At 51.1% G+C, this 25,803-nt stretch overlaps 1 protein-coding gene across 2 annotated transcripts; it reads right to left on the bottom strand.

Annotated features, from left to right (window-relative positions):
* Window positions 1-1,480: 1,480 nt before the first annotated feature.
* On the bottom strand, window positions 1,481-23,911 carry MORF4L1 (mortality factor 4 like 1). 2 transcript variants are annotated; one of them, XM_070400679.1, is made up of 13 exons: window positions 23,740-23,911; window positions 17,462-17,508; window positions 14,842-14,909; window positions 11,600-11,716; window positions 9,987-10,073; window positions 8,933-9,013; window positions 8,535-8,560; window positions 7,871-7,959; window positions 5,768-5,869; window positions 4,709-4,797; window positions 3,827-3,999; window positions 3,271-3,355; window positions 1,481-1,710 (listed from the first exon to the last, which is right to left on the bottom strand). In XM_070400679.1, exons 1-13 carry the CDS (start codon window positions 23,777-23,779, stop codon window positions 1,626-1,628), a joined length of 1,089 nt encoding a protein of 362 aa, XP_070256780.1. In that variant the 5' UTR covers window positions 23,780-23,911; the 3' UTR covers window positions 1,481-1,625. The 2 variants fall into 2 exon arrangements, with proteins under 2 accessions (XP_070256780.1, XP_070256782.1); XM_070400681.1 differs by lacking the exon at window positions 11,600-11,716 and having other exon boundaries at window positions 23,740-23,908.
* Between the last annotated feature and the right edge of the window lie 1,892 nt (window positions 23,912-25,803).

Here is a 25,803-nt window from a genome sequence, read left to right as displayed (position 1 = left end):
CAGCAGCGATGGTCTGGAAAGTTAACTTTCATTATTATATTTTTAAAATATATTTTATTGATTCTAGAAAGGGAGAGGGAGAGAGATATAGAAACATCAATGATGAGAGAGAATCATTGATTGGCTGCCTCCTGCACGTCCGCCACTGGGGATCAAGCCCACAGCCCAGGCACATGCCCTTGGCGGGAATCGAACCCGGGACCCTTCAGCCCGCAGGCCGACACTCTATGCATCGAGCCAAACCAGCCAGGGCTGAAAAGTTACCTTTTAAAAGAACTGCCCGTCGGTACCAATGTGAACGCACGCCCGGTGTGGTAGGCACCCCTGAACCGAAGGCAATGGATGTGCGCTGTCCAGGGTGGGGCAAAAGTAGGTTTACAGCCGTGAGCAGCGGAAGTTTATTCTTCTTATTTACTAGAGGCCCAGCACGCGACATCGCGCGAGACCCAGACCTGCCGTGCCGGGGGGGACCCAGAAACCCGCCGCACCGCCAGCCTGAGGACTGAAGGGTCCCAGGTTTGACTCCAGTCAAGGGCATGGACCTTGGTTGCGGGCACATCCCCAGTGGGCGGGCACATCCCCAGTGGGGAGTGTGCAGGAGGCATGGGCCACCAAGTTTCAATCGCACTGTCCGTGCGCAACCACATGTGGTATTTTGTGGAAGAGCCACACTCAAGGGGCCAAAGAGCCACATGTGGCTCGTGAGCGGCAGTTTGCCAACCACGGCCCTAAATGATGGACAGCAAGCTGTCACTCAGGTGAAAATCCCTCAATGCTCAGAATGAGTGACAGTTTAGGAAAAACACAGCCACAGCCGCGTGAACCTCTGACTTCTGAGCCGGAACTCGACAGAACGGGACGGGGAACCGCCAGCTGCTGCGGGTCAGGGCAGGTGCCGGAGCCACGCGTCTCGTCCCCGAGGCCAGGCAGGAAGACCCCCGCCTGAGACCGGTCTCCACACGAGGGGAACACAGACACGAAGGGTGTGTAACGCAGCCACACAAGCACACCGCTCTTTGAAATTTAAAGAAAAATTTATTGAAGATCTGAAAAACAATCCCTAAAAGACTGGCTGTCCCGGAAAACCGCAGCTACACAACGCGTGGCGTCTATTGTGGGCAGACGTGCATCGGACACAAACACAAAACCGTGAACAAGCCGCCATCTCAGCATCTGAGCAAAGACCAAGGCCCAGGGCACCGCGGGCGCGACTTGCAGAGGAGAAGCTCTTACTGTCAGCACCAGTAAAAACAAAGGAGAACAGACGGATGGACGGGGTTATGTACACGGGGCGAACCTTTGGCACTGGGGACAGCGTTTGTCATCGAGCAGAAACACGTGTTATAAAAGTGCGTAGTGTCAAAGGAGGAGGACCACCAGCATTAAAGCAGCTTCGCCAACTAGGCACAGAAGACTACAGTCCGTCTCTCCGTGGTCTGTCGATACACTGGTAGCGACTTTCAAATGAAAAAGGAAAAAGGAAAAGGAAAAAGGAGCTGGAACCCCTTTTATTTTCTCTGTTTAAAATCCAACAGAAAACAAACACCGATTCATTATACACGGACATGTTCAAGGTGAGCATTTGTACAGGAGGATAAGGACGGGGCTGCAGACCCCGCGGAGCCTCACACGGCCTTCCGGTGGTACTCGGGGGGGGCCACCTCGTAGTCGCTGGCGCTGAACAACGTCGCCGAGTTCTTTGCCAGGTACCTGCGAACAGAGGTCACTCGTCACACAGGCAGGTCCTGACCCAAATCGCTTCTCCCTTGTTATAGAAACGAGCCACACAGAACGCCTGTGAACACGTAGCGCACAGTAACACCACAGAATTACAGCGCAAGTAGTGTGAGATCCCGAGGAGAAAGAAGAAAGTCCTGAATTCTCCCCCACTTCCAATCGGCGAGAAGCGTTACCTTCAGAAAACCAACTTGAGTTTGGACTGTTTCTTTTAAGCAACTGTTGGTGTGATCTCCAAGAATAACATTTTGGCGTTTTCTTAGCTCCTTAAGACTATTTAAAGCTATTTCCATTCCCAGGCTCACATGGCAGCCTTCAATTCTTTTATTATAAAACAGACGGTGTTAAGAAAATTCAAATACAGAAATGTGTGAAGTAGCAATAGAAAACGTCACCCTTTCTTCCCAGGACCACACCAAGAAATAATCCACGGTTAAGCTGAACCAGACTCCCCCAGATGTTTGTGGATTGAAAATGTTGCTCTAGCCCTGACCGGTGTGGCTCAGTGGACAGAGCGTCGGCCTGTGGACTGGAAGGTCCTGGTTTGATTCCAGGCAAGGGCACAGGTGCGGGCTGCGCACTCGATCCCCAGTGGGGGGTGTGCGGGAGGCAGCTGGTCCATGATTCTCTCCCATCATTGATGTTTCTATTTCTCTCTCCCTCTCCCCTCCTCTCTGAAATCAATACAAATATAGTAAAAAAAGAAAAAAGATTGAAGATGCGTCTCTACAAATGAGGGGTCACAGCGCCCTCTCCATTGCAACCTGCTTGGAAATCTTTGTGCGTCCAAGTATTTCTATCTTTGAGTTCCCAAAAGCCCAACTTCCCAGTCAAAGAGGAAGCATGTGTAAAAACTGCATATGCACTGCCAAATGCCCCCCAAAACCTATAGAAATAGACGTCTTCCCCCCAGTTTTTCTATCTTTGTACTCGTAGCGAACCCGACAAGAGCTATGTTAACTGTCACCGTGTGGGACATTCTTTGTACTCCCACGTCTGTGAATTCCCAACGTGCTCTCATCACTGCTTTGTTCGTCTTTCCCTATTGCACACTCTGTACACTCAGGGCACCAGGTCCTCTATCCTACGGAGCATCCCATCGCCCGTCACCTTCACGAGCAGAGTCTTACACGTAGAATTCTCAGTGTTTGCAGTCGAATTTATCAATCATTTCCTGTATTATTCTGTAGAAAGGCCGTTCTCACAACAAAAATCATGAACACTCTGTGCTACATGTTCCCCTTCGCTACCTCACGGTTGAAGTTTTTGATTCACTGTTTTCACGCGTGACAGTGCGTATCTGAGCTCCGTCCCCTCCCAGCCCAGCCGGCTGCTGCCCTCACTGCCCCCTCCGCCGTGTGAGAGGCCCGTGCATCTGCACGAATCTGTTCCATCACCGTCTCTACTCCGGCGCCACCACCACCGTCTTTACTTCCGTTTGACGGTTTAACACCGAGGGCCCGCCCACCACGGAGGCATGTTCAGGGGACTGTGCTCACTCTGGTCTTCACCTCAAGCACCGCTCAGACTTACTTGAGGAAATCGTGCAGGTAATTCAGTAACAAAGCCAGGCTCTTCTCGTCCAGCGGCGTGTAGGCCAGCATCGCTCCGATGCGCACTGTTCAGACAAAGCAATTCCGTCAGAGTTACCTCCACGGGAGCACCACCTGCTTAGTCTAATTACGGCAGCAAATGCCACCATCACCAACACCTTTAAAATACGTAATTTTAGACAGAAGTCCCAATGGGAATGCGATGTTTTAGAGCGTCATTTTGTGTCACTCCTCGATATCAGTGAGGAAAGAAAAGAATATGAAAGGCCCAGATGGTGTGGCTCAGCGGTCTGGTGCTAACCCAGGACCCAGGTCAGGGCTCCATTCCGTCAGGCCACACGCCCGGGTTGCGGGCTCGATCCCCAGGAGGGGGTATGCCGGAGGCAGCTGATTCATGATGTTTCTGATGGATGTTTCTCGCTATCCCTCTCCCGTCCTCTCTCTCTAAAATAAATAAATAAATAAATAAGAACTTTTTTTTTTTAATTAAAGGCCCCAGGGGAAAAGTGACATTTTGTGTCCAGAAGGCGCGTTACCGAACAGCCTGAGCAGGTGCGGGGCTCCGTACACCTGGGACATGGGCGCGTCGGGGTGGTCGGCGAGGATCTCGGCGTACTGCGGCCGCTCGAACTTGTAGAGCAGCTGCGTGCCCAGCATGACATTGAAGTACTCCTTGATCCCGGCCACCACTTCGTTCACGGCGTACTCCCTGGCAAACGAGCAGAGACCAGTCACACCCAAAACAGCCACGGAAAAGAACTGAGAGGTGGGCACTGATTCGATCACGGTGCGTGCCAGGGATGAAGGTAAAGGTTAAATAATGAGATGAGGGTCAGGGTAAAATATGTGTATTTACAAATAAAATGAGATGAAATCTTTACTAAACAGATTTCTTTAAAAAGGGATCTAGCGCCCTAACCGGTATGGATAAGTGGATAGAGCGTCGGCCTGCAGACTCAAGGGTCCCGGGTTCGATTCCGGTCAAGGGCATGTACCTGGGTTGCGGGCACATCCCCAGTGGGGGGTGTGCAGGAGGCAGCTGATCGATGTTTCTCTCTCATTGATGTTTCTAACTCTCTATTCCTCTCCTTTCCCCTCTGTAAAAAATCAGTAACATATATATTAAAAAAAAAAAAGAGGGGGGGGGGGGAAACCTAGCAAGCACACAGAAAACCAATTCCACAAATAAACCTCTCAGGCTGAAAGTGATTTTTTACCTAAAATGTTACTATCTGCTCTGTAAGAAAAAGCTTGCAGCCAAAGCCTTGTGTCAAGCCAGTGAAATTCTATTTTGTTAGTGTTTGATAGTGTTTTTTTTAAAGTAGGTACACATTTCACATAATCGATTTGGAAATAAGACTATTTGAAAACAGATAAAGAACTCTTTGGATCTAGTTCAAACAGGAGTATATTCCTACTTATTATCCGTGTTCCCGCGAGATTTCTTGTAATTCGCATAGTCCTCCAGGATGGAGTCCACGTTCTTCTTGGCAGGAAGATAGAAGAGCTACGAAAACAGAAACACACTTACATACCACACTATCCTTTTTAAAGGATAATTACACTGGCCAAGCTTTAATGATAAAAAAAATCCCTCAACAGTATCACAAAAGAGGAAAAGGCATGTTCATCCTGAAAACATGGCTACTGTGGCCGAGGACATTTAATTTTCCTGACCGTTGATTAAACAGCCAAACGCGGCCGGCGACGGCCATGGACACACGTAACCACCACGGCACGGGGGTCCTGCCCCACGGAGGGACTCGCATGCTGCCCATCACCGACTGTCGGCGTGCCGGGCGCCAGTCCTTGTTCAGCCCGTTATCCACGCTGAGACGGTGCCTTTCCACTCCAGGTGGGACTAAAGTACAAACACCTGGAACCTGTGCCACCACAGACGGTCCATGGCAGAGCCAAGGCTCGGTCCTGGCGGTGTAGCCAGACCCACGTCAGAAATGAATGCAGCCCACGTTGTTCGTGCCCCATGGCTCCGGTCGCACAGCACGCAGGAGTCCGTCCGTCCCCGCCGCCCCTGCCGTCCGTCACAGGACACGGGCTCCCTGTCCGAGCCTCATTCTGGAGCAGCTGTGGGGGTCCCACAGGCACCTCCTCACAAGGCCCCCACTTCCTGTCCACTAGTCCCCAGACCCAGCAAGGGGACTGGTTCTGGTTCTGGGGGAGGCCACGCACACCCGCAGGCGGCGCTGTGCGCTTCCTATGGCGTCTCACTGGGGGCTCATGTGAGGACAGGAAACGGGCTCCTTTGTCTTTACCAGTTTCCAGAACAATCCCTGCGCCAGCAGCTCCCCAAATGAACCCTCTCCACCTTTCTGCGTCCTTACACACACACTTTTATGTGCTCTGTTCTATTCACTCTCTCTGAATGACAGCGTTCACCAGTGACACCTCCTTCGACAGCGGTTTGTTTCCCACAACAGAAAGCACAGCCCGTTATGACCAGAGGGGCTCCCCGTTACCTGCTTCTGGCGGGTAATTAAGTCCCAGTCATCAACCAGCCATGGTTTCAGCTCTTCAGGAATCTTTACTTTGACTTCAACTCTGTTCATGAATGTTTCCTCCTGAAAGGAAGGGAAAGGCACTTTGCAATGTCCTCTCTGGCGCTTCCTCTCCACCCGGAGAGGCACCGGGTGTAAATCTTTCCGGGGCTCAGGGCCGCCTCCCTGTCTTTTCAGAGTCAGAATGAAAAGACCATAAAGCAGCCGCGGGGAGCCAGGAATCTTCTCCCGATAGAAAAGCAGCTGACTCGGTGCCAGTTCCCGTGAAGGCAGCAGCCCCTCAGCTGTTCCCTTCTCTTCTGTGAGATCACCCTTCCAGGGCTCACTTGTTGAGCTGTCAGTGTTTCCGTATTTGTGATATTCAATGACCATCCCAAACACAACTAACGAGGAGTTACAACATCAAGTTAAGTGCACTGACGGCCAAGGGCGTCTGCAGTGACTCCTCGAGGTGCCCGATTTGCAGAGCACACCCTGTGAGTACATCACTGCCCTGGAGCCTCAGCGTCAGACACGCAAACGGTGTCAGTTAGCAGTAACATCCCCGCTGCCCGTCCAATGTGACTCCACAGTGGAACTGACCCTCAAACCAGGTCGTGGTTCGGTCCGGGGTCAGGGCACATGCCCAGCTGTGGGCTCGATCCCCACTGGGGGGCGTGCAGGAGGCAGCCAAGTGATGATACTCTCTCATCATTCATGTTTCTGTTTCTCTCTCTCTCTCTCCCCCACCTTCTTCTCTGAAAAACGTTAAAAAATACTAACCTTGCTTTTAGGGTTATAATTCAAAATTTTGGAAGTTATCCTATATAATAAAAGACTATTATGCAAATCAACCAAACAGCGGAACGACCGGTCACTACGACGCGCACTGACCACCAGGGGGAGCGCCGGTCAGCCAGAAGCTGGGCTCAGGGTAGGCGGACATCCCCCAGGGGTCCCGGACTGCAAGAGGGCGCAGGCCAAGCTGAGGGACACTCCCCGACCACCACCACCACCAGTGCATGAATGTCGTGCACTGCGCCTCTAGTAAATATAATTGGAAATAAGACTTTTTATCACTTAACAACTCAAAGCTAGCCTTAGCCGGTGTGGCTCAGTGGATAGAGTGTTGGCCTGCGGACTGAAGGGTCCCAGATTCAATTCCGGTCATGGGCATATGCCTGGGTTGCAGGCTCGATCCCCAGTGTGGGGGCGTGTAGATGGCAGCCGATCAATGATTCTCTCCCATCATTGTTTCTATCTCTCTCTCCCTCTTCTTTCCTCTCTGAAATCAACAAAAATATAGTTTAAAAAAATTAAAAAATTCAAAGCTATTACACACACACACTTAATAGTTTTCTGGGTTTATGGAGTCACCTTGTCACACACTAAGCCATTCAATGTGACCTAATCAATCTATACTGCAAGCTCTCAATGTCATTAATAAGTTCTCCGACTTTGAGCAAAACGACATAAAACAGAACCAGCTGCACCACAGGGAAACGGATATAAACAAGAGTTAAGTACTAGCTGGTTTGGCTCAGCAGATAGAGCGTCGGCCTGCAGACTGAAGGGTCCCGGGTTTGGGTTCAATTCCGGTCAAGGGCACATGCCCAGGTTTCGGGCTTGGTCCCCAGTAGGGGGCCTGCAGGAGGCAGCCAATCCATGATTCTCTCTCATCGTTGATGTTTCTCTTTCTCTCCCTCTCCCTCCTCTCTGAAATCAAATATATATAAAAAGAGCTCAGTTCCCACAGCATCTCTGCAGCGTTGGACAAGGTGACGTTACTGGAGACCTGATGCACTGACACCACAGAAACTTCAATCTTGGGCAGAAACACAAACTCGTCACCGTAGGATAAGCTGAGGGGGGGGGGGGGGGGGGTGTATCGAACAAAGACACACCTAGAATTACAAGCAAAACCACACACACAAACCCCCTGCATCCCTACAATAGGAGGGTTTTCCTTCCAGCAGCGAACCCGGTAGCAGCTCGGAGCCTCGGTCCCGGCCACCTGACTGCACTGGCACCGGCCCGGAGACCAGCCACTCGGACGTGCTGTTGCTGAGATGGAGGGGAACTCACGTTTTCCACAGTCGGGTCCACTCGCGCTCTCTTCTTGCGAGGAGGCTGGGGGGTCTCGCTGGTGCTGCCGCCGTCTCCATTCCCAGGTGCTAAAAACACACGAGGGTGAGAGACGTGTAAGTGATTAAATGACACATTCATCAGAAAAAGTCTCTCAGAACACACCCTTCTTTTCATTTTCCCATGACACAAGGTTACCTGAATCTGTTAAAGAATCACATTCCTACCACAAACGTGACCTCTGTGAACATCTACAATGCTGCCTCTACAAGGTATCTTCAGGGTCAGTCACTGAGAATGAAGGTGATGGAGGTAACTGCTCTCAGGCTTCCCCAGGGTAAATGAGCGCCAGGTGCACTGGAGCTAGTGTGTCCCTACGGTGCTGATGTTCACACGCGAGGCATCAGCAGGCATGAGCTCACTCTAGGAAAAGCTCCCGCCCGGTCGGTGTGGCTCCGTAGGTGAGCACCAACCTTTGAACCGGGACTGATGTTTCTCCCCCTCCCTCCCTCTCCTTTTCTGAAATCAATAAAAAACTAAAATAATAAGGAAATAAAAATAAATGTTAAAAAAACTTCCTAACTTAAATTCAAATCAATTTAAAATTCAATATTGTAAAACTAAAATAATGTTAATTATAATAATGTTAACAAAATATGCTTACTTTTCTGTTTGTTCTTTTTTGTTTTCCTGAAAAGAAAAGGGAGAAAGATAAATAATTATCGCCAGTAAGACTGCCTCTGTTCCAACTCCTTTTTATCAGGGTAAGCTCCTAGGGAAATACGGCCTCGAATGATAAAATCAGGCAGGAATAGTTCCCGCTCAGACACAGGATTCTTATTGGTGGCTGGTTAAATCCACCTCTCCCTCCACATTGATGTTTCTCACCCCCCCCCCCCACCCCCCCCAAGTCTATGGAAAAGAATATTCTCAGGTGAGAATGAAAAAAAGAAAGTTGCCACATTCCAGCGTCTATGACCCACAAGCCCCAGTGCAGGGTAACGGCGCCGACAGGACGCTCGTGGACGGAGCCGTGCGCATGGGACACAGAGCCTCGCTTACACTTCCACACTCTTTTGCTGCAGGCCCGCCGTCTTCTTCCCTGGGGCCGCCCCTCTCATCTTCCCCTCCGCATACTGCTCCCTGCAAAGACAAGCACAATGCAGTCGTCATAAAGCGAGTCCTTAGATGGAAAAGTCAATTGTGACAGCTTGATTTCATCTTGAAATTTATATTCAAACTAGAGGCCTGGTGCACAAAGATTCGTGCAAGAATAGGCCTTCCTTCCCCTGGCTGCCAGTACCGGTTTCCCTCCGGCACCCAGGACCCGGGCCTTGTCGCATTAATTTGCATATTCCCTTTATTGTCTGTTGGCGCCGTCATCTTTGTCATAGAGTGACGGTCAATTTGCATATTCCCTCTATTGGCTGGGCTGGTAGTCCCAGGTCTAGACATACATACATATTCTGATAGTTTCTCACACGTTGGACAGATGATATATTTACAGAAATGAAACCACTCACGAAGACTAAAAGGCCTCAGAAGTTGCTCTCTGTATCTACCAGAATTAAAGCAAATGTAGCAGAAGGTGATTATAATAGATTGTCTCACATAACTGAAAATTCCATTTGTTTTGGAATTCACTAATCCCAATGTTTTATTTGGCCACTTTTATTTCAATTTTGACATACGTTTCAGCTTTGAAATGAAGAGAAAACAATGACCCCACAGACCGCCCAGTCTCCTGGGTTCCTTTTCCCCGTGCGCTCCTACCGCTGCAGGAGAACGGGGTGCCCCTCTCCTCGATTACCCCACGCACAGCTGCACCTTCCTGAGCCCACAAGCGCAGGTGACCGTGAGCTTGCCAATCACAGGAGCTCCTGTGACATCCTGTTTCCCACCTGCCTCTAAGGACGACTCGGGAACTCACAGCTGTGCTCCGTTTTCCCAGGAGAGGCTTCTCGGCTGTGTGAGGTCAAAGCCGTCACCCAGCACCCGACAAGCACCAGGAACCGCCTCAGAGCCAGGCCGCCAGTGTGGTCTCTACTGTTCACTCCATTTCCAAAGGTTAACCCACAGGCCCGTCTCCTTCTCCTCGTGCTGCGCCCAGACTTACTGGTTGGCCTTCTGGAGCTCCCGCTGCTTCTGCAGGTTGGTGTCCACGTACTTGAGCACTCTGCTCTCCGGGACCCACTCATCCCAACTGGAAGAGAGAAGGGAAACGTCACTCAGAAGCATCTTCACCTTCACTCAGACTCTCCTCCAATGACTTTTCAGAAATTACGGGACAAGACTTGGATGAACTAGGACTAAAGCGAAAATCTCTCTTCTGTAAAGAAGTAAACTTCCTATTCTCAAAAGCGACATCCCACCTCTAAACTGCCAGTTTGTCCTGGCTGGTGTGGCTCAGTGGATAGAGCGTTGCCCTGCAGACCGAAGGGTCCGGGGTTCGATTCCACTCAAGGGCTCGATCCCCAGTGGGGGGCGTGCAGGAGGCAGCCAATCAATGATTCTTTCTCATCATTGATGTTTCTACTTCTCTCTCTCCCTTCCTCTATGAAATCAATAAAAATATATTTTAAAAAAATAATAAATAAACTGCCAGAGTTCAAAACCAAATTATTCAAATCACTTTTTCGAAACAGCATACGAGTCTGGCATGTGGGAGTGGTGAGCGCGCCGGGGCCTCACAGCACATCTGACACGGAAGCAGAGCACAGAGGAGTCCCTGTCACCAGGTGGCATGTCCCTAAGCAATTATCCTCACAGAACGGAGATACCGTCACCAACTGTCATTTCAAAAAAGGAGGCGCCCAGAGACCACAGCTGCCTTTGTAAAGAGCTAACAGTAAGCCGCCCCTTGGCTGGAACAGCGAAGTCACAGAATTCTGTGCCTTAGCTCTGTCGCCTTCAAACGGGGACACAGGACCCACACCGCCGCGGGCCCCACACCTGAGAGTTTAATACACACAAATAAACACCCGAGCTATGTCAGGGACGTGCAATACTCATGACCACATCGGTGGGCTGGGCCAACACTGAAAATCAAAGCATCACAGATAACGGTTTATCAGACAACATCCTCTTGAACCTTCACTCACAAGGGAATATACTGACTTCCAGGCATAGCTGAAAAGAGGCTTCTAAACATCAAAAGGTAGAATCGCCCCCTCTGCTGAAACAGCTGACTGCTAAGGCGTTCTGGCCGTTAGAAAAAGCTCCTTCAAAACGGGATTCCTGCCCTGGCTGGTGGCTCAGTGGTTAGAGCGTTATTCCACGCACCAAAGGGCCGCGGGTCAATCCCTGGTCTGGGTGTGTGCGTGAGGCAATGAATAGATGTGTGTGTGTGTGTGTGTGTCCCCCCCCCACCTTCCTCTCTCTCTCTCATCAATGAAAAACATATCCTCAGGTGTTTAACATGGTTAAAAAAAATCAACAAAAAAACCCATGATTTCTGACCCGACCGGGAATAGCACAGTGAGACGCCCACGCACTGAGCCACGCCGGCGGGCCTGCCGGGTTCTGTCCGGTTCTGTCCGCGGGGACATGAAGCCGGCTCCTCCCTGGGGGGCGTGCCCAGTGCCTCGTTCCTCCTCCGAGGGAGCTCCCCTGCCAAGGCTTCCCGCCAGCGCCTTCCCCCTCTGACCTCTGGTGAAAATGGCCGGAAGGAGAATAAAGCAAACAACCCTCCACACGATTCCTAGAAGAAACTGTAAAACATGCATTTACCTAGAGGTCAGGAGGGGGTGGCGGACTGAGGGAGCTCCTTCAGGAACAGGAAAAGGGGCTACAATATCCTCCCGTGTCCTCCAAGTGTGGTCAGAGCGCCTGGGCCTCCCGGCACCTCTGATGCAGAAGCACAGCAGAGTCTCAGTCACCAGCGCACAGCGAGCTGACGCTTACGATTCAGGTACAACTGCTAACTTACTTCAAGGTCTGGGTCAACACGTTCTGACAAGGTGTTTGACAATTGAGAAAGATCTTACCTACTGAGCCTTTAAAGACCACGCATAAATTTACGCAAGTTTAAGAAAATTCCAATTTGGGGATTGAGCTTTAGTTGTAAATTGTTCTAAAAGTAAGATATCCTACAAACCACTTTTGAAATGAGGGTTTTACTTACGTATCTACTTATAGCCATTCTAATTCTCTCCCAAAGGGAACTGGCTGACTTACCGCAAAGTTCATTCAGAACCTTGCAACCCCTTCCCCCCGACATAGAAACACGTCGAATGAGCACCTTGGGCCTGGCCAGGGGGCTCTGCTGCCTAGAGCCGCCCCGATACCCCAAGGTCCGGGTTCGATCCCTGGTCAGGGCACATACAAGAGTCAACCAGCGAATGCATCAGTAAGGGGAACCACGAATCAATGTTTCTCTTTTTCTCTCTCCCCTCCCTAAAGGTTAACCATTTTTTTAATTAAAAAAAAAAAAAAAAAAAGGACTTTGATCTAAAGAACACAATCAACTCTGAGTTTCTTTGTCTGCCAGGAGCTGACACCCTCGCTGAGCCACAGGGACATGAGAGGACGTGTTCTGCTCTGAGGAACATAGATCACTCATTATTAAGGTTGTAGCTAACGGGCAAATACTCAGAAATTGTGTGTGTAGATAAGTCAAGAGACTGAAGGAGGTTCCTACAGGCAGCGCGGGAGGAACCCACGGCCACGGGGAGGCTGGCCCTGCGCGCAGCTCCAGTGACCCGACGCCGGGCCCGGAATAGCCCCCCCAAAATGGGTTCCTTTAGGCTTCCCTAAACACTGAGGATGATCACTTTCAAAACTACATCTACTGACCTACAAACCAAATCAAACACAGAACACACCTTGATATGTTAATATTCCTCAGAATATCTACACGGTATGAATAAAAATCTCTAATATTTATTGCCATTTTTCTTCTATTTCAAGGAACCAATTAATATTTGATATAAAGTTAGCTGAAAACTAGACTATAACATTACAAAGTAAAAAGTGTTCTTAATATATTTTGAAGCAGCGAAATGAGAAACTCTAAGAATTTGGTATTTTCACAATTTCTTAAACTATAAACACCACTTAAAACCCATCTTTAAGCTGTACACATCAACACATAATTTTATGCAAAATATCTCTTACACACGAAAGAGTTAGGCTCAAAGCTATGTCCTCAGCTCATGGTCCCGGGTCACTATTACCTGCCTATCACTGTTAGAACTGTTCCCATTATCACCAACGGGGGGATTCCTACGTTGTCAGAATGTGCTTCTAGATTCCCGCCTTTCTACAATTACACTCACCGAAGAGGAGTGAAGGGTCTGTTGTTTGTTTTGCTGTGTTTTCTCTTTTTAGCTAAAAGCATTTGTGGAGCCCTGGCCGGTGTGGCTCAGTGGATAGAGCACTGGCCTGCGGACTGAAGGGTCCGGGTTCGATTCCCGTCAAGGGCACATGCCTGGATTGTGGGCTTGATCCCCAGAAGGGGGCGGGCAGGAGGCAGCGATCCATGATTCTCTTTCATCATTGATGTTTCTCTCTCTCTCCCTCTCCCTTCCTCTCTGAAATCAATAAAGATATATTTAAAGATAAATAAATGAAAGCGTTTTTGGAAAACGTTTCTCACTGGTCTAACTCCTGGGCTGGTCACTGGAGAGGGAACTGTGGAAACAAGACCACAGAGCGAGCCCCCCCCCAGCAAGAGCCCCGGCCAGTCAGGGGGCAGTGCCACGGGGAGGCCCGGGCACCACGCGCGGCTCAGGCACACGGAGCAGGAGCAGCTGCTAGAGAGCAACTCCGGGAGAGCCGCACTTTCCGGCAGCGCCATCTTTGAGGATAAAACGCCCTGACCAACTAAAGCAACTGACCACCTCTCACAGTAAAAGCCAGCAGCACACCAGGCGTAAACCGAGACGTGGCGTCTGTGGCCCCAGGTGAAGGGCTGTCACTGGAGAGACACTCGCTGGACATTCTAGAACGAGTTCAATTTATGCACCATCCACTCCCAGGAACACACCAACACACAGCAGCTTAAAAAGATGATCTCGCCCTGGCCGGTGTGGTTCAGTGGATAGAGCATCGACCTGCGTTGCGGACTAAAGGGTCCCGGGTTCGATTCCAGTCAAGGGCACATGCCCAGGCTGCTGGCTCGATCCCCAGAAGGGGGCGTGCAGGAGGCAACGGATCAACGATTCTCTCTCATCATTGAGGTTCCTCTCTCTCTCTCCCTTCCTCTCTGAAATCAATAAAAATATCTTTAAAAAAAAAAAATACTAACTTTTCAAGGTGGAAAGTTAAGTCCTGTAATTAAATTCCTGTGTCTGTATTAGACCATGTGGTAAAAATGGAAATACATGAAATCACATTCTGTCAACCTAAGTTCAGACCTAAGTTGGTCATTACTTCGAGATCAGACAACCTTTATCCTTTTCCCTTTTCTGGGTAGAAAAATCCAACTCACTTTGACTGTAACTGCTGGACATAACATACATAGTGACTGAGTTTGTGCTAAGGGCAAAATATATATATATATCAAACTATCCTAAAATATCCCAAAATGTGAGGGGGGAGTTGTGGGGGAGGAGGCTTGTAGGGTGGAGGGATTGAGCAAAAAAAGAAAAAAAGAGAAACTCGTGGACAACAGTGTGGTGACTGGGGGGGCAGGGCGGGCGGTGAGAGGTGGAAGAGGGCAGGGGGTAGATGGTGATGGGGACAAATTAAGTAAATATAAAATAACGGGACCAAAACCCAAAAGAGGGTGGCTGGTTGACCAATGATTATCAGACATGACACTAGAACACAAGAATTACTCCAAAAAATGTAAAATAAAATGGCTGCGCCCTAATTTCTATTATATTCCCATCACACTCAAACGGCTCACCCTTGCTGCAAAATATGTCACGTTCAAACTGCACACTTAAGAAGCATGCTGTGCCAGTCTATGATACACGTTACTTTGAAAATTATAAATAGAAGATTGCTTTTAAAGATCTAATACTCACTTTTTATTCCAACCACTGTAATGTATGAAGTATTTCACTTGTTTGTCCTTTATGGCAACCTTTACACACTGAAATAAAAAAGGAAAAATGTCACTTAGGGATATTAAAGAAGAGATGATTTTAAAGTAGCCAATCTTTCAAAGATTCTTTCTACACTTAAACTCTTAGGTGGCCAAAATGAACCCCCCAAAAATGTGCCTCTCTAAAACAGCGGTTCTCAACCTGTGGGTCGCGACCCCTTTGGGGGTCGAACGACCCTTTCACAGGGGTCGCCTAAGACCATCGGAAAACACATACATAATTACATATTGTTTTGTGATGAATCACGATGCTTTAATTATGTTCAACTTGTAACAATGAAAATACATCCTGCATATCAGGTATTTACATGACGATTCATCACAGTAGCAACATGACAGTGATGAAGTAGCCACGAGAATAATGTTATGGTTGGGGGTCACCATAAGGTGACTGTATTTAAGGGTTGCGGCATTAGGAAGGTTGAGAACCACTGCTCTAAAAGAACATTATTAAAAAAATAAAAGAACATTATTTAAAGTTGTGTAAGTATTAAGAATTCTGAAATTGCCGAAACGTCACAAGTTGCTGGAGTCAGTCTCACAAAGCAAAGAACCGTGAGCATAAGGGGCCCCCTAACCCTGAACGCAAGGGGCTGGACAAGCTCCCCAACAACAGCTAAGGAAGGTTGTTTTTTATTTTCTCAAAGTCTAAATAGCCAGAAACTGTAATTTCAAAAACAAATTCAGCTAAAGACAAACATTGACAACGTGTGTGAAAGTCTGACGAGCTTGTGGAAAGGCTGTAGTATGTTTGGGTGCAGAACATCAGCAAGGAGCAGAGTGACAAAGTAAAAATGTTTTGTTCTTAAAAGCAGCCAAACCGATCAGAACGGACACAGGAGGCTGTCACCTATGTCAAGTGATAAATACCTGCGTTTAGATTTATTGTTTACATTTTTTAATTGATTTCAGAGAGGAAGGGAGAAGAGAGAAACATCCATGATGAGAGAGAACCACTGATGGGATCGAGCCCACAACGCAGGCACGTGCCCTGACCGGGAATCAAACCATGACCTCCTGGTTCCTAGACCGACACCAACCACTGAGCCCCTCCAGGGGGCCTGGTTTTTAACTTAAAACTCTTGACAAAGAGAAACACGAACATGTGAACTGCTCCATGCCATGACGGCTGTGGCTCAGTTGGCTGGGGCACAGGCCTGGATTGTGGGCTCCATCCTGTAGGGGGCATGCAGGAGGCAGCAGCTGATCGATGTTTCTCTCTACCCTTCTCCTTTCCTCTCTCAGAAATAATCAATGAAAGTATTAAACATATACAGCTTGCTGTTTTGTATACCGTGGTGCATTTTCTTAAAAAATAAAACAAAACAACTGTTAAAAATAGTCACATCCTAGTATCTGTCCTAAAGAAGTTTACAGGAAGAAAATACTAGAAATACTTTTGATTTTGGAACGCATTATCCCATTCACCTTTGGCTAAATGTAAAGTCAGTTTTTATCATCTCAGCACACACAGGTGGAGGAAAGGGACCCCCCTCAGGGTTCAAACAACAAATAAAAGTTAAATGGACTCATTTTTAACCCTTTTCGGTCCAACCTCGAGGCTGACTCGACAGATCAGGCGCTAGAAGGAGGTCCAATGTCGAGCAATAAGAATGTTAAAAAGTTCAGCATTCAATCCCGTCAATTAATTTGGACCAGACTGTTTGAATTCCAAAAATAACATTGGACCGCAAAGGGTTAATGTTAGCTTTTACCTTTAACATACTTTAGCTCAGTGCATACTTAGCATACTGCAATTGCATATAAAATTGACCTTGGGGGGAAAAAATAATAATAATAAAAAAATTTGACCTTGAACCCTAGACGGTTTGGCTCAGTGGATAGACCACCTGCCTGCGGACTGAAGGGTCCCGGGATCACTCTGGTCCAGGGCACAGACCTCGGTTGCAGGCTGGATCCCTGGCCCTGGGAGGCAACCAATCGACTTTTCTCTCTCACATCATGTTTCCTCTCTCCCCCTCCTTTCCACTCTCCCTACAAAATCAATGGAAAATATCCTCAGATGAGGATTTAAAAATAAAATTGATCTTGGTAGTGTTTTCTCACAAGTCAGTCATTGATTACAAATGCTATCGCTCCCATCAATAACCATCTTCTGCCAGAACCGGTGTGGCTCAGTGGATAGAGCGTCAGCCTGCGACTGAAGGGTCCCGGGTTCGATTCCGGTCAAGGGCATGTACCTGGGTTGCGGGCACATCCCCAGTGGGAGATGTGCAGGAGGCAGCTGATCGATGTTTCTCTCTCATCGATGTTTCTAACTCTCTGTCTCTCTCCCTTCCTCTCTGTAAAAAATCAATAAAATATATATAAAAAAAAATAACCATCTTCTCTCCTCAAATGCGCCTTCCATCTCCTGGGTGAACGGGGCAGGACAGCAATGACTGACCTGACCCTAAGCAAGCGGGAAACACCCAGTCACAGAAGGTGGGAACTCCTCACGCCGATGGGAAAGGGGACTCACACGGTCAGACCTAACCAGCCGTTTCCGGTAACTTCTGAAAGGAAAACGGGCTTCCTACCTTTGCTTCATACAGAAGAGGCCCGTGAAAGCACAGCACGCGCTCACCTGGGGAGGAAGAGAGCAGTGGTTAGCGGTCACTTGTTGTCTCACCCGAGAGTCCGCACACCTGTACCCGGGATTTCCTCACTAAACCAGGGACGTGGGAGCGGCTATGCCTGGGTCACCACTTCAGATCAAACGTCAATATTTCACATTTAGCTATCTTCATAAACAGTAAGAGTCCTACAACAAAACACCTTAGTATCTGCTGCAAACAACAAAAACCACGTATTCGAATGTCCATCTACTTAAATCATCACCCCGCCTAGCACCTGGCTAACGGGTACAGGTAAGGTCTAGAGCTAATAAATAAAATCTCTAACGACCTGTTGGAGGGGTTGGTTTTGTCTTTCACTGTCAAATATGTATCCCAAGTTTAGAACCATATGCTCTATATAGCTCCGCTTCCAAACTTTTTATTAATTAAAATCAGTGAAATAATCTACACATTAAAATTGCTACGTGCGTCGGAAATGCCTGGGGTTTGTTTTTAAAGAGGTTCATGTTCACGACGTGTGTTCATCCATGTTCTGGGCACTGGGCTGCTCCAATGAACCCAAAACACAGGCCTGGAAGCCAGCCTGCAGCCGGCCGACCCCTCGGGCAGGCGGTCCCGGCAGCACACTGCATGTTATTGTCGCAGAAACATCTCTCCACTTGGCCAGCAGACCCACAGGGGACAAAAGTAGTCCCACACACTCAGCTCCTTTAGGTCTAAAATTAAATTAAAATAGCCTACCAGCTCAATTCCAAAGAGACTACAGAAGTTTCGCCATTGAAACATATTACTGCTGCTTTTAAGTTTTCAAAACTTACACCTTAAAACCTTCAACCTGAAACATCACACAGCAAACCTGAATATTCATTTCCCACGTTTACCCAGCGCCTGCCGTGCACCTGCCTGTATAAGCATGTCAGAGTGACGGGGCGCACGGGGAGCACCGATATGTGAGCAGGCAGTTCACACAACCCCCTGGATTTCCCGTTAACTATCTTCATAAACACGAGAGTCATCGATGAGCTGCTGGAAAGGTCACAGGGAAAGGTCCCCGTGGAGGGAACAGCTGGTCAAACGCAGAGAAACATTAAGTGACATCCTGTTTAACATAAACCATGTACCATCACTAGAGCATAGGATAAACGTGTCTATTTACAGAAAAGCCTAAGCCACCATCCAGCCATTTGACTGGTAGCTATGATGCGCACTGACCACCAGGGGGCGGGCAGACAACGCACAGACACAGAAACATGGAACAGACTGATGAATCTCAGGGGGGGGGGGGGGATTAACCGAAGATCTTATATGCACACTAGAGGCCCGGTGCACGAATCCGTGCATGGGTGGGGTCTTTTGGCCTGGCCAGCAATCGATTGGGGCTGATGGGGCCAGGGGCCAGCTGGCAGTGGGGAGGGACCACAGGAGGTTGGCTGTGGGAGCGCACTGACCACCAGGGGGCAGCTTCCGCATTGGGCGTCTGCCCCCTGGTGGTCAGTGCATCATCATACATACACACACACACACACACACACACACACAGACTAGAGCAGCAGTTCTCAAGCTGGGGGTCGAACGCCCCTTTCACAGGGGTCGCCTAAGGCCATCGGAAAACACATCTATAATTACAGATTGTTTTTGTGATTCATCACGATGCTTTAATGATGTTCAATTTGTAACAATGAAAATACACCCTGCATATCAGGTATTTCCATGACGATTCATCACAGTAGCAACATGACAGTGATGAAGTAGCCACGAGAATAATGTTATGGTTGGGGGTCCCCACAGCATGAGGAGCCGTATGAAAGGGCCGCGGCGTCAGGAAGGTTGAGAACCGCTGGACCAGAGGAATGGTGCATTCGTGCACCGGTGGGTCCCTCCGCCTGGCCTGCTTTAACTCTCGCTCTGACTCCTGTGAGTGGTCCCCCCGGAGGACAATGCCGGGGCTGCTGGGCCCTCAGAGCCCCTCAGAGCGTAAGGTGGAGCCTGGAGCAGGGAGAGCGTCACAGCTGGGGAAGCTGAAGGGGCCAGAACATAACCCAGTGGGAGGTCAGGACAGCGAAGCAGAGCCCCCGAGGGCAGGGGCCAGGCTGCTGAGCAGGAACCAGAACAGGAGTGGGCGGTTCAGATCCATCTGGGAGGGTGTCAGGGTCAGCACACCCAAAGCGGAGCCATCGAGTCGGCCGAGTGGCCGTCTGGGGCTGAGGAGAGACCTGGGGGGAGCCCGGGGTACTAGGGGAGGCACAGGGCTCATCAACAGCAGCACCGCAGACCTGGCCCGTGGCTCAATTTCCCTCCAGGGAACCTCACTGACGCTTAAAGGCACCTAAAATGCCCCCCGCCCCCATCCTTTGGCTCCTGCGGCCCAAGACAGCTGCACTGAAGCTCCAGCCCTCTGCCCTCCATTCCTGCTGCTCGGCCCTAAAAGTTTGTTGAAAATAAACAGAAGCCGGCGAGGAGCATGACCAGGCTAACAAGGCCTCATCTTCACGGAAGCGGAGGGAAAGCCCGCCCATCGGAGAACGAGCAGCCCCTGTGTTAGCTGCTCCTCACAAGCCTTCCTCCACGCTAATCCCCTCCAATATCAAACTAGTCATTCTGCCCGATGCTCCCGACGCAAGACCGATGGGCCTGCCAGCCCCGCGCTCCCTCTAGGAACACCCAGGCCAGCGTCAGCCGCGTCCTGAGCCTGGCCAGGCCGGAGCCCGCCCCTTGGGAACAGGCGCCGTCTTCACACGACGCTGCGACAGAACTTCAAGTGCCAGACACTCACGGTGCCTAAACACTGCTTTATAACACATGCTGCACCGTTACGGAATGAGAAAAATACTCTGAAGCTTAAAGGAATTATAAAAAATGCCCTTTCTGATCATTCGTATTTGCAGCATTCCTTCCGGTCAGTTCTCTGCAGTGTGTATTACAACTGCTAGGACGCTCCTTTTTCCTTACAAGGTCTTCTCGGAACTTGTCACATAAACAATTATCACTCCGTAGTGATGGTTCTGCAGCTCAGCTTTGACACGAGTAGAAAACAGCTGGAAGGGATGGTAAGGACGGAGACTCCCGAGCTTTCAAAACCTTGCTGAAAGGTACCTGGTTCCCACTTCTAACTCACTTTAGCTACGCCAGGGTTGCTCAGTGGTTAGAGCGCAGGCCTGCAGAGGGGAGGGTCTCGGGTTCGAGTCCAGGTCACGGGCAACATCTGGGTTGCAGATTTCATCCCCACCCCTGGTGGGTGCTCCTGGAAGGCAACTAGTGTTTCTCTCACACTGGTGTGTCTGTCTCTGTGTGTGTGTGTGTCTTTCTCTCTCTCTCTCTCCTTCCTCCCTCCACCGCCCCCCAAAAAAAACCAATGGGAAAAATACCCTCTCTTTGGGGGAGGATTTAAAAAATAAACCACCACTCTAGCAGCACAGGGATCCCCGTGTTGTCACCCACGCCCCTCACCCTCCATCCCTCTAGTTTAGAATTTAAGCGCTTTCTCCCGAAGGCAGAGCCTCCTGTGGGAGGACCTGTGTCACCCGCCCCGACAGTCTGATGGCACCCATCGGCCTTTCCCTAGAATGTTTCATAAACACATAAAAACGGTGTAACCAAGGAAACCACCTACACTGACAGAACAGCACGTTATTTCTATGACATTAACTCAGGTGACAGAGCAAAACATTCTGAAGTCACGAAGAGCACCATCTTCAACAACTTTATACAGAGACTATGAAAACTCTGGACCTGATACTACTGGGGGGTGGTTGTTTTCGGGGGGGGGGGGGGGGGCCACATTCCCAACTGAAACACTAGAATGAATTTCAGTTAGATCATATTTTTCCGGCCCAAGTTTGGGAACCTTCTGAATTACATCCACCGACTGAGATGATCGAGAATCCCTGCGCTCAAACCCCCCTAAGAAAAATAAACCCCAGGAGGGAGCCGATCATAAGAACAAACAGAACAGTCCATCCTTATCCAGAATGGCCGGTAGGCCCTGGCCGGTTTGGCTCAGCGGATAGAGCGCCGGCCGATCCTGGTTGAGTCCAGCCAAGGGCACAGGCCCGGGTGGCAGCTCCATCCCCAGCAGGGGGCGCGCAGGAGGCAGCTGATGGCTGTTTCTCTCCCATCAATGTTTCTAACCCTCCCTCTCCCTTCCTCTGTCAATAAAAGTATATTTTAAAAAAGAAGAAAAAAGTGGCCCCTAACCCGGGCCGGTTTAGCTCAGCGGTTGAGCATCCACCCAGGAGGCCAGGGCACAGGCCCGGGTTGCGGGCTGATCGCCAGCAGGGGGCGCGCAGGAGGCAGCCGCTCCCTGATGTTTCTCCTCATTCATGTTTCCCTCTCTCTCCCTTTCCCTTCCCCCCTCTCTGAAGAAATAATAACTAAAAACATGCATTTTAAAATATCCCTTAAAAACTTCTTCAATGTTACACTTTTACCACACGCTCGGGTCTGGGATACACAACCCTGTCCGCAACCGTAAAGCACATTCAGGTCTGAAAATCCGACTGCGAACACTTTCCGCCCCCTCCTGACACCGACGGTGAGCAAGCGCACAAGCACGTACATGCCGGCAACGAAGGGAATCTTAATTTTTTTTTAATAGATATTTTTATCGATTGCAGAGAGGAAGAGAGAGGGAGGGAGATAAAAACATCCACGATGAGATCATGGATCGGCCGCCTCCTGCGCGCCCCCTAGTGGGGATCGAGCCCGCGACCCTCCGGTCCCCAGGCCGACGCTCTACCCACTGCACCACACGGGCCAGGGCGACAAGAAGGGATTTTTAAAGCGTTTTACTGCTATTTCAGCCCACGATGAGCCCTCCCCTCTAACACTCCTTAACTGTGAAATCAAAGCGCTGTCTTACGGGATGGGGTGGGGGGTGTACTCCCAAGTTCCACCCTCTGGCCCAAAGCCCTGTCCATCAAAAGCCAATGGATAGCCCTGGCCGGTGTGGCTCAGTGGATACTGAAGGGCCCCGGGTTCCATTCCCGCCGAGGCCACATGCCCGGGTTACGGGGCTCGATCCCCAGTGTGGGGCGCCCAGGAGGCGGCCGATCCATGATTCTCTCTCATCAAGGATGTGTGTCTGTCTGTCTGTCTGTCTCCCCCCCCCCCCCCTTCCTTTCGGATACCAATCAAGAAATAAAACAGCCCTGACCGGTGTGGCTCAGTGGGTAGAGCGTCGGCCTGCGGACTCAAGGGTCCCGGGTTCGATTCCGGTCAAGGGCATGGACCTTGGTTGCGGGCACATCCCCAGTGGGGGGCCTGCAGGAGGCAGCTGGTCGATGTTTCTCTCTCATCGATGTTTCTAACTCTCTATCCCCCTCCCTTCCTCTCTGTAAAAAAAAAAAAATCAATAAAATATTTTTTAAAAAATAAAATAAAAATAAAAAGCCAAGGAACACACACACACACTCTAAGGGCCCGGCCGGTGTGGCTCAGTGGTTGGGCCTCCATCCGGGCACCCACGGGAGGGTCCCCGGTTCGGCTCCCGCTCGGGGCACAGGGGCCCCGGGGAGCGGGCGCGGCCCCCACCCAGCAGGGGGCGTGCAGGAGGCGGCCCCGCCGCATGTCTCTCTCTCCCCCCGCCCCCCCCCCCCCGCCTTCCTCTAAAAAAGCCAACAAAAACAGATTTTTAAAAAACAAAATACACTAAACTCACGGGGGCGCCCCCATCGCTGCTCATCCGACGCCGCCGCCGCCAGACGCCCGGCCGCCCCGTTATTTCCACGAAAAGGGCGGCGCGGAGGCAGCGGGACCGGCCCCGCGGGCAGCACAAAGCGGCGCCCGCCCGCCCCGAGGGGAGGGGGAGGGGGAGGGGGAGGGGGACCAGGCGGGGGAGGGGGCGCGGGAGGCGCCGGCCGCCATCTTGCGGCGGCCATTTCGCGGCGCCGCTCTCCCGCCCGCCCCGCCGGGCCCGCACCCCCCTCCTCCTCCCCCACCCACGTCGCCGCCCCGAGCCCCGGCCGTTGCCCGCCCGCCCGCCCCTCCCGCCTCCGCGCCGCCACGGCGCCCGGCCCGCCCGCCGCCCGCTCCCCCGGCCGCGCCGCCGCCGCCGCGCACACAACAGCCGCCGGGACAGGCCCCGCCGCGCCCGCGCCCCCGGGGCCCTCGGCCTCCCCGCCCCCCCAACACAGCGCCCTCCCCGGGCCGCGCCCCGAACCCCGCGCCGCAGTGCGCCTCCGCACAAAGCGCCGCCGCCGCCGTTACCCGCCCCGCCCCGCCGCGCCGGGGCCCGCACTCACCCTCCTGGAATTTAGGCTTCGGGTCCTGCTTCGGCGCCATTTATAGGGATTCGCCGCCGCCGCCTCCTGCGCCCGCCGCCCCCCGCTCGCCACCCACCCGGCTGCGCGTCACACGCCGAGCGCGGCACCAGCTCTACATCCCGGGCGCGACCCGCCGGCGCCCGAACACCTCACGGAGCCGCGACTGCGCAGCCGCACTGCCAACCGCCAGTCCCCCGCCAGCGCCGCCACGCACGCGCAGGCGCCCTGCGTCGCGCCGCGCGAGGCATGCCGGGAACTGTAGTTCCGTGGGGCCACTCCTCATCCGCCTCCCATCCCCCATCCCTCTGATTCTGGGCGGTGTTTGGGGTGCGGGAGGGAGGAGGCTCGTGGGGGCGATCAAGAGCGGGAAAGGCACCGTGTGCGCAGGCCTCGGGCCGCCGGGACGTGGTGCGAGGCGGCTGGCGAGGGGAAGGGGCGTGGGCAGCATGAGGGCCCCTGAGGCCTGGAGGTGATCCACCATCAATCATCCCGGCTCACTGCGAGGCCACGTGACCTGCGGGTCCCCAGGGTTTCTGCGGGTCCCGCGGGGACGCAGGCGCGAGCTTGGCCTTGGAGCCCCTAGAGCAGGGGTGGGCAACCTTTTTGTGAGTGCGTGCCAAAACCAGCAAAATCTCTGGCTCAAAATTCTTCTGCGTGCGCCAACTCTAATTTTTTGAGAACATGTTACGCCTACTTGCTATCTCTTAAGGTGGACGCATGTGAAGAACCTTGAAGAAATAATAAAATTCACTCGAGCGACAAAAACACAGTCTGTGATGGTGACAAACACATTTATTTTTAATGGATACATATACACTGATAGTCCGACAGAAAACCTGATGACTCCGTGTGATAGTGTCAGTGGGACTTTTGCGGCTGCATCGCTGATGACGGAGATTCTGCATCAGGTTTATACTTCGTGACCTTCAGAGAGATGCACGCGCTACGACTGTCATCCGTCAGGCTACTCCTCTCACGAGACTTAACAAAGTTCATCCCTGAGAACAAAGATTCCCAAGCGCGTGTGGATGAGACCAAAACACTGGTCGGATCTAGGAAGGCGGGGAGGGTTAAGGCAGAGGCATAAAAATTGCTCTTCCCCTCTCTCATCCATCCATGTCTACGGGCTTTAAGATAACTTGTTATGTGAAATTATTTATTTATCTAAGATGCACCTACACTGAATGTATCTGAAAAATAAAAAAGTCGATATTAAGAAGAAAATTGTGCCATAACCGGTTTGGCTCAGTGGATAGAGCGTCGGTCTGCGGACTGCAGGGTCCCGGGTTCGATTCCGGTCAAAGACATGTACCTTGGTTGCGGGCACATCCCCAGTGGGGGGTGTGCAGGAGGCAGTTGATCGATGCTTCTCTCTCATCTATATTTCTATCTCTCTATCCCTCTTCCTTCCTCTCTGTAAAAAATCAATAAAATATATTTTTTTAAAAAAGAAGAAAATTGTAAGTGGAAGATTATAACAGAGGGTTTCGAGTGCCAGCAAAAGTTAAAGGCGTGCTGTGTTTGGCACGCGTGCCAGGGGTTGCCCACCCCTGCCCTAGAATGCTGCCCAGCCCACCGTGCAGCACGCAAGTGGGGTGCACCTTGCAGCCTTTGTCACCAGTGTCCAGGGATGTGCGCACAACACGCCAAAGCGAATGCATGGCCTCACGTCGCTCTCCTGTTTCCAAGCCCCGAGCTGGCTCAGCTGCAAAATGGGTGGACAGGGAGAATTGCACAGAAAGGAGGTGACCCTAAAGGTGAACGCGTGCCCAATAAACTGACCAAACCTGACCCGCTCGGGGCAGGCCTGCCTGCATGGCGGCCTCGCAAACTCAGGGATGGGAAGCATCTACATAGGAGGGCCTGAAATTGAAACTTTCCAACCGAAAATGAGTCACGGCGGCTAGTCCTGTCCCGGCTGGTGTCTTCCTTGACAAAGGCCAACCTTCACCTGCACGGAGCCTATGAAGTCCTTTGGCACAACATCCTGTTGTAATGTGTAAAATCAGGTGCAGCCCTGGCTGGTGTGGCTCAGCGGACAGA

This window comes from Myotis yumanensis, unplaced genomic scaffold (assembly GCF_028538775.1).
Source record: "Myotis yumanensis isolate MYYU_CA2020_CCGP unplaced genomic scaffold, mMyoYum1.0.hap1 SCAF_20, whole genome shotgun sequence".
Lineage (NCBI taxonomy): Eukaryota > Metazoa > Chordata > Mammalia > Chiroptera > Vespertilionidae > Myotis > Myotis yumanensis.
The sequence above is the reverse complement of the archived record's forward strand: the minus strand, read 5'-3'. Positions and strand labels throughout refer to the sequence as shown.

Coding starts and splice junctions, on each gene's coding strand:
- MORF4L1 (XM_070400679.1), bottom strand. CDS start 23,779: ATGGCGCCGAAGCAGGACCCGAAGCCTAAATTCCAGGAGG. Junction 4,000..4,708: donor CGCGGGAACACGGATAATAA/GTAGGAATATAC, acceptor CTCGTTTGCCAG/GGAGTACGCCGTGAACGAAG. Junction 3,356..3,826: donor GCACCTGCTCAGGCTGTTCG/GTAACGCGCCTT, acceptor TTGTCTGAACAG/TGCGCATCGGAGCGATGCTG.